Source organism: Monodelphis domestica, chromosome 6, assembly GCF_027887165.1.
Source record: "Monodelphis domestica isolate mMonDom1 chromosome 6, mMonDom1.pri, whole genome shotgun sequence".
Lineage (NCBI taxonomy): Eukaryota > Metazoa > Chordata > Mammalia > Didelphimorphia > Didelphidae > Monodelphis > Monodelphis domestica.
Genome location: NC_077232.1, coordinates 260,551,492 through 260,560,305, shown reverse-complemented (window position 1 = coordinate 260,560,305; position 8,814 = coordinate 260,551,492). Strand labels below are relative to the sequence as shown.

Here is an 8,814-nt window from a genome sequence, read left to right as displayed (position 1 = left end):
TGCTTCCTAGCTAACAGTAGTATTTACTAAACGTTTACTAAATGTCACTTCCCTGTATATAGTTTTCATTTTGCTGAACTAAAGTAGGGCAAAGTTACCATTCTGTAATAAAACTCTCTCTGTAATAAATAAAACACTCTCTTCTGTAATAAACTCTCTCTGCTCGCTGGAAATTTGTATGAAGGGTCCTCTTGGAATTATTTTTAGTTTTCCTTTATGTATGTCCACAGTTTCAGTTACACTTGAACATAGATGATTCATTTAAGCCTCAGTCTCAGCATTTGCATGCCCTTTCTTATTCACACGCAAATCTATGTGTGTGTGCACATGCAAAGAATTGGCCAAGGTTTCATTCATTATTTGTTTAATCACCATTGGTCAAAGTAGCATTTTTAGCTTTGAGAACATCCTAGTATATGTTTTATTTTTTAAAAAGCAACAAAACCAACAAAACTCAAGAGATAGGAAGGAAACTCCCCTTACTTAATTAAAAAATTCCTTTATGTAGTTATTGGAATGACAATATACATTTTTCCTTTATGTTCTTATACTAATTGATGAGATTTACAGAATCAGTTTGAAGAGAATTGTTGCCTGCAGTACTAAAACATACCAAAAAATTATTTTTATCTATTTTATAATCTTTATTTTTGTTCCAATATGTTTGGGGGCCTTTCTCTACATCTCTTGTCATTGTGCAGTTGCAAATATGGGGAGTCCACTGGTTATCCTTTGATCTCATTATAAGAGCTACTCACTTCTTTTTGTGGTCATGTCTGACTAGAGATATTCTTTAAAATCTTTGTCCTGCACAATCATTCATTAATAATTTTTTACTTGTGTATGCCAGGTACTTCCCTATGTCTTTTTGATTATGATTTTCAAATTCAATTGTTCAGAAATTGTGAGATCTGTGACCTTCAATTATATAGCATCATCAAAAGAACAGGGCTACTTAAACAAACAAACAAAAAAAGATGGACCTTTATTTCTGGGAGAAGCTTGGAGTTATTAAAAACATTGCATGATTTCCCAAAGCAGTCCAGCCTACTATCCTTTTTTATTCTAAACACAGTTCATTACCATTTCCCCCTTTCTCCATTTGTACTCTGGGCTATACATTCTCCTTCATAGTAAAAGACATCTTTAGTAAACATATTACTGCAAAAAAAGCATGTAATAACCCAAAGATTCTAAGCTAGATTTGATACAAATAATACTAACAATAATGTGAATAGTTTTTCCATTCATATTTACAGGATTCAGTCCATAGTAAAGTTTGTTGAAGAATTTTCTTTGGCATCTTTCCTCTTTTCTTATATGTATATATATATTTATATATATATATATACTCCAACCATTAAAAAACAGCATTTTTCAAAATTAAAAATAAACATTGTAAATTTAACCAACAACCCAAAATTGCATATGCATATGCAACATAGAATATAAACAGATTATATATGAAGCCTCTTGCTTTTTAAAATATGACAAAGTAAGTTCTACATATTCCTTTCAGAGCAAACATTCTTGTCTAGGCTGTCTTCAGAATGTGATGCCTTCTTCTAAGCATTTAAAATGGTTTCAGTGTCCTCTTTTTTGTTTCTTTTGGGGAAATCCATTACTATTACTATGCCCTCCATATTTGCAAAAGGGAAAAATACTCTCATAACAAATAAAATAAACATAGTCAAGTAAAACAATTTTACATGGTAACAGTGTCCAAAGACCATACTTCTCTTTTCTATATCTTGAGTTCATCACCTCACCTCAGGAGGTAGTGGCATGCTTCATCATTTGGCTCTAGAGTTGTGATCGCTCATTTCTATGATCAGATTTTTTAATTCTTTCCTATTGACCTTGAGATTCTGGCTGACTTTTTGTGTAGTCCTGGGGGTAAAGCCACTTAAAGTAGTTCCTCATTGGATTTCTGGTGGTTATCAAGTAGGGTGCTATTTTTAGGTTTTTGCTGGAGTGGGATATGGTATGTGGGAGTTTGTTTGCTTGCTTTCATTCAAGTACACATCTTTACTGGCACTCTAATACTCTTTTAATAAGCACCAGATAGACAGAGTAGGATATAAGATGTTGCATTTATAGTTTAAGGGATCTGGGTTTGAATGCTGCCTAACACTCATATTAGCTGTGGTCCTGGATGGGTAAGGTCAGTTAAGCTCTCCAACTCAATAAAATGAGTGTGATAATCATAGCACCTGCCTCATATGATTATTAGGAGAATGAAATCAGAATATATATATATATATATACATATATATATACATATATTTAAATATAAAACATTGAAGAACCATATAAACATTATCTAGTTATGTTATGACTCATAACAGAATCATTTGCATCAGCTGTAGTACTGTAGAGCTTTCTGAACAGTGTCAAGAAACAAGTTCATATCTACTCTGTGACACTTACTGGCGTTGTTACCCTGTCACTTGACCACTTTTAAGTCCTCATTTTCCAATTCTGCAATTTACTGCAAGGATAATAATACTTAAGCCACCTACCTTACAGAGTCCTTTTGAAGAAACTTGATCTTCTGATTATGTGGAAAGCCTAGGACTGCCAAAGATGGTTTTGACTCCTTTCCTTGTGATACATTCCTGTAAGTGCAGAGGAAATGATGTCCAGAGATTTCAGAAAGACAAATATACAGCCTATTCCCCCAATCACTTCACAAGTTCATTGAGAAAAAACATGGTAATCAACATACATGTGCTTAACATGCAAGTTTGGGGTTATTAAAAGTAAATCAAATGTTTTAAAGGCAAAGGAATAATAAAATTTTACAAAGGCTACTTCCCATAATCATCTGCATCTTTTTGGAAATACTTTAATTTTTTTTCTCCAAAATAGCCTGACCATTCCTCTGAATACTCATGGTAACATTCATTGTTCATTCTCTTCAGAAGATACTTTTAAATTATGCATTGTCAAAGATAATGTGTTTTTGTACTATTTAACTAGAGGTTAATCGAACAGGGCATATAAGTAGTCATTGAGAGCCCTAAAATAAGCAAGGAGAAAAACTTGATTCAAAACTGAAAAGAGATTTTTCTGTCTACAAACTACATGACGATGAAGATTTTCAAAATAAATTAATATCATTGCATCATTGTTCTTGCAGATTCATGAAGAAAACAGAAATGATGATTTTGAAGGTGACTATGTAGTAAAAATGGAAGATGTGGAGCCTTCAGTCTCTCCATTTTCTTCTAGTAAGTTGTATGTTTTTTTACCCTGATAGAATTTAATCATAGTAAAGATAAAAATTATGCATTCAGTGAGTGACAATATACACATACACATACAAAGTAATGAATTATGTTTTTAAAACTGTTACCACTGACAATAACTTTTTTATGTTAGTTTGATTATTTTACTTTCTTTCAAAGAAAAGAAATACTATATATCTACTTCATTATTCTGAAAAGACCTTGCAAACTACTGGAAAAAGCACCAGAATTTCAGTTACAAATTTACTGTTAGCTAACCACATGACCTTAGGCAAATAATTTAGTCTCCCTCCTCATATTCTTTAAAAATGAGAGGATTGGACTAGATGATCTCTTGGGCCATTTGTAGTTCTAAAATCCCATGGTTCATTCTCATGTGACACTAAAGCACAGAATGGACATGTGGAGAAGCCACTTAAATTCTTTGGCCCTCATTGGCCCTTTGTAAAATCAAAATAATAATGACATAAATTTATCCCTAATCATTTGAATGAATGAGATATAATTGTCTGAGAACTAACCTTAGGCTCAAGAAGACCTGTATTCCATTCCTATCTCTAGCTTTATGATCACAGTGAGAAGATCTATTCTTAATACTGTATGTTTTTCCATTGCTTAGCACAGTGTATAGCATACAGTAGGGGTTCAAAATTGTTTATTGACTGACCTGTTATAATGAGAGAACAAAGTAAAAATAGAAAGCATCTACATTTTTCTTCCTGAAAGATACTCTCCAAAATGAAAAATCCTAGGGATGTCTTAGTCAAAAATCTAGAATTCCCATCTCAAAAAAAAAATGCTGAAAACATCCAGAATTAAGTAGTTCAAGTAGCAATGAACAATGTTCAGAATCACATTCATTTGAATTATCAATTGAATACACTTATGTACAGGCACACTTACATGCAATTTGGGCTAGAAATATGTCAAAAACAGAAAAACAAGTGGGGGTGGCATGGTGAGGTGGGGTATATATAAGAAGTAAGATAATGCTGGGGAGGAGTCACAAACAAGACAAACTTACTGATCCTGGAGTCAAGTCAATAACTATTTATTACGTTTTTACTATGTGTTGGGCATTGTACTAAGAATAAAATGAGAGGGGAGATAGGGAAGAGAGAGGAAGAGAGAGACAGAGGGGCAGAGAGAGAGACAGAGAGAGACAGAGAGACAGAGAGACAGAAAGACAGAGACAGAGACAGAGACAGAGACAGAGACAGAGACAGAGACAGAGGAAGGGAGGGAGAGAAATCGGAAGAGAAGCACAGAGAGAGGGCATTAGTATTAAAGAACTTCAGAAAAGGTTTGTGTTTTGTTTTGTTTTGTTTTGTTTTGTTTTCAGGAGAAATTTTACCTAGGACTCAAAAGAAGTTGAGTGAACCAGAAGGTAGGGAGATAAGGGAGGAGAGAATTGCAGGCTAGACAGCCAGTAGAAAAGCAAAGGGTTGGAAGATGGAGTACTTCTGCAAGGATCAGGAAAGAAATCAGTGTCCCTGGATCACAGAATGTGTTGAGTAAGGGGGAGTAAGGTGTGAGAAATTTAGAAATGCAGAGAAGGGCCAGGGATGGTAGGAAAGTTTTATATTTAATTCTGGAGGCATTAAAGTTATTGAATAAAGTAGTATCATGGCCAGACATGCCCTTTAGGAAGAATGCATTGATCACTAATTGGAAGGTGAACTGGGGTAGGAAAGGACTCCATTCAAGGAGATAGATATCCACCCTACCATGTAGGCATTAGATAATGAGGTTATATAGTATCATCATAGATAAGAAAACATAAACAAAAGGTTTTTTTGAAGGTAGAATAAACCAGACTTCAAATCTGGTTGGATATAGGGGATGAGAAAGATTAAGAAGTCCAGAGCAAGCAGATGTGGCTGAAAGAACTAAAAACTAAGAAGGTTTCTAAGTTTGCCTCTTAGGCAAAAATTGGAGACTGACTGAACAAATTATGATATATAAATGTAATAGAATTTTTATGTACTATAAGAAATGATGAAAGAGAAAATTGCAGTGAATTCTGGGTATTATTGGGACCAAATGAATTGGACAGAACCAAAAGAACAATTTAGGTAAAAACAATATTTTAAAAGAATACAGCCTCAAAATATTCATGAACTCTGATCCAAGCAATAACCAATATATCTCCCAAGTATCTCTAATGAAACATTGCCACCTCCTACTAGAGCTAGGTGATAGACATAAAGTACAGAAACCTACAATTTTGGGCACAGCTACTGTAAGTATTCATTTTGCTTAACTTCTTATTCATAACAATTTCTTCTTTTTATTTCTCTTGGTGAGTTGGGAGAAGAAACTAGCAATAGTGATTTTTAAAGTCATTTAAAAGTATTTTTATATGCAGAAGAGAACAGAAGGAAGTTCCAAAGAAAGCACAAACAGGAGAGTTTTGAAAGTAACAGGCAGAATATTTTTTAAAGAAAATCTATAAAATGGAGATTCACATTTTCAGTTACAATCTTTTGTGTGTATTCTGCTATGTGTATGGAAATATTCTTTTTTCTGTTTAAGTACAAGATTTTAAAAAGTAAAAACTAAAAATACAAATGCCCATGGTCAAATCTGATACCCTTTTTCACTCATTTCTAACATTAGCTTTGTGAGTGCATATGTTAGGTTATAGTTCTTTTCAAGAACTATCCATGCATCACAGAACTCCTATATCTTTAGTAGCTGGCTATTTTTCTTTTCTATTTCACCCACAAATTTATACTTAATTTTTTTAAACCTAAAGGCCAAATCCTATTTGATTTCTTTCCTAATAACTTTCTCAACATAGGACAGAAACAAACAAGCAAAAATATATAGTGGCATTTTCATGACAATAGAGCAAATTATGCCTCTAATACGAAGCTATTTAAGTAAGAAACTTGAATTTTGTACAACAACAAAGCTTTTTAAATTCATTTTTATGTTCTTTTCAGTTCCAGTCTCCTTCCCTCCCTTAACCTCCATCTCCATCCACAAGATGAAGTTTTTTTAACATAATTTGAATTAGTCTTTTGAACAAAGATTTACAGAGAGCAAAATTTTGTTAAAGGTTCATACTATCATGACATTTTGAGGTGATCAACAAGCAATACATTATTTATAGAGCAAATGAGGAATCACAGAGGCTTAGAATTTAGAAGTTTGAGACAGACTTTCCAGCCAGTAAACCAAAATCATACCCAACCACTACAACATCCATGATGAATCTTTTTAGTTGCATTTGACTTTTTGTGAGCCTATTTGAGGTTTAATTGGCTGAGATACCAGTCATTTGCTATTGCCTTTACTAGTTCATTTTACAAATGAGGAAATTGAGGCAAACTGGGCTAAGTGACTTGTTCAGGATCACACAACTAATAAGTGTCCAAGACTAGATTTAAACTCAGGAAGAAGAATCTTTTTTACTCCAGGCCCAGGACTCTACCTACTGTGCCATACAGCTGCCCATGATGAATAGTTATCCTTAAAATGAGTAGGACCATCATGCACTCATCTGAGCCCTCTTTCTGTCTTCACATAAGCAGCATATTTTGACCATCATTTTAGAGATGAAACAGCTGAGGTCCAAATGGCCTGACAAAAACAAATAATCAATAAATGACAAAGAGGGAAAACTTCTAAAAGAAAATAAAATCACTACTCATAAGATTTAATAATGTAAGAATTTAAGATCATGATTTATGTTTAGAAGGGCCATTAAGGATCATGAAGTAAAATCTTTTCCAATTTACAATATTAGTAAACCTTTATTAGACCCTTACTGTATGCCTAGAACTGTGCCAATTGTTGGGGATACAATAAAATGTAAAAATGTAAAAGATAGCCCCTGCTTCCAAATGATGCAATGAAGTGACTTGGCAAAGGACAGAGGCAAATCCATAATGGCAGAGCTGTGGCTTGAACTGTAATCCACTAATTCCACAACTTGTGATCTTTGCCACCACCCCCACCTCCCACCAAAGCAAGCATCTGGCCAACACATTAAAAGAATAGACCTTCAAAAACTCTAGATTTTATTGACATTGGAGTCAAGATTGGCTTCCCAGTGACTGCCATCATCTTTGTCCTCTCATACTAATCACTTACTTTATTAAGTCAGATATGCTGCTAAAATAAAAAATTTAGTGATGCTATCAAACACGGAATTCTGTTCAGATAACAACCCAGCAGAATCAGGATATTATTCTATGCATGAGTATGTTGGGTACTGAGGTGGCAAAATATGATGGAAGATTTGACTGTTCATTTGGTAAATATTTTAAAAACCCAGAAACTGCCGTTCACCCCAGTTTTGCATTTGACAGCTTTCCACTGAATCGGCTCATAAAAGTTTTATTAGTAGCAGGGTTACTTCTGTGGGAAACTGTGAAACATGAAATGCTTCCAGATGGTGCATTTTAAATGAAATAATGCAGTCCTTCTCCCAAACAGCAATGATATGGCATCCATCTCATCATCATGGAAGAGGACAGACCTACAAGGAGGAGGGAGACAAAGAGAAGGAAGAGGGAGAGGAGCAAGATGATGAAGACAGTGGACAAGAAGGAGGCAATGGGAGTGAGTCAGACGATGATTTGTATGTTGTTATCCCTCAGAGCAATGAGGAAGGGAATTCGAAAGACCCCTTGTGCTCTGACAGACCTCCATCCCCCCCTCCTCGAGCTGTGGTTTCTCTCACTGGACTGAAAAAGCCGCATTGCTTGTTACCAGGTGGGTTTTGAGTCAATCTATCAAACCAGTTTGGTACAAGGTTCCCTGCTAGGCTCTGATGCAAACATAGATACTATGTAGGCTTGACTTTGAAGATGATGTATGAATGCAACAAATATTTATCAAGTGCGTGGGGGGGGGGGGCGGGAACTATTCCAGACAATGAAGAAAATTCAGGAACTATTCCAGACAATGAAGAAAATTCAGTTTGTGTTTGTTTCCTAGAATGATAGAGCAGTAAGACATGAATGCAGATAATTCAAACAGACAATATTACAAGCTCAGTACATTAACATCAGTAAGAAAAAGGTACAATGTCAGGTAGCAGGGGGAGCTAGTTCCCAGGTCCAAAGATTAGTGTGGATTAGAACACTAGACTTGGAGTCAAGAAGATATGGGTTCAAATCCTGACTCAGATAACATACTAGTTGTGTAACACTAGGCAAATCACTTAACTTCTATGTACCTCAATTTCCTCATCTGTAAAATGAGGGGGTTGGAGTTGGGAGACTCTGAGGCTCTTCCTAGACCAAAATTTATTATGCTGTGATGTAAATGCTAAATGGTATTTGAACTACTTAGCTTCAGAAGTTAAGATTTTCATGAATAAAAATGCATGAGTAGGAAATTCTAGGCATCTCAAATGAAATTATTTCAATCAAATCCCCCAAAACAGAGTGAGTCCATGGGGGCAGACAATTGTTTAATTTAGCTTAGAGCAAAGAGTGCATGGGAGGGAATGTGATACAAGGAAAAGAACATCAAAATGGGAGTCATACAATCTGAGTTCAAATCCCAGCTCTTCTCTGCACTACCTGTTTCACCTTGGACAAGTCAC

At 34.9% G+C, this 8,814-nt stretch overlaps 1 protein-coding gene across 1 annotated transcript in view; it reads left to right on the top strand.

Annotated features, from left to right (window-relative positions):
• The first annotated feature begins 3,148 nt into the window (after positions 1–3,148).
• Positions 3,149–8,814, top strand: part of LOC103106134 (B cell scaffold protein with ankyrin repeats 1) — an 80,378-nt gene continuing 74,712 nt past the window's right edge. The window contains exons 1-2 of the mRNA XM_016423039.2: positions 3,149–3,233; positions 7,698–7,976. Of these exons, the coding sequence (XP_016278525.2) occupies positions 3,194–3,233; positions 7,698–7,976 (319 nt within the window). The 5' untranslated portion in view covers positions 3,149–3,193. The remainder of the gene's footprint in view (positions 3,234–7,697; positions 7,977–8,814) is intronic.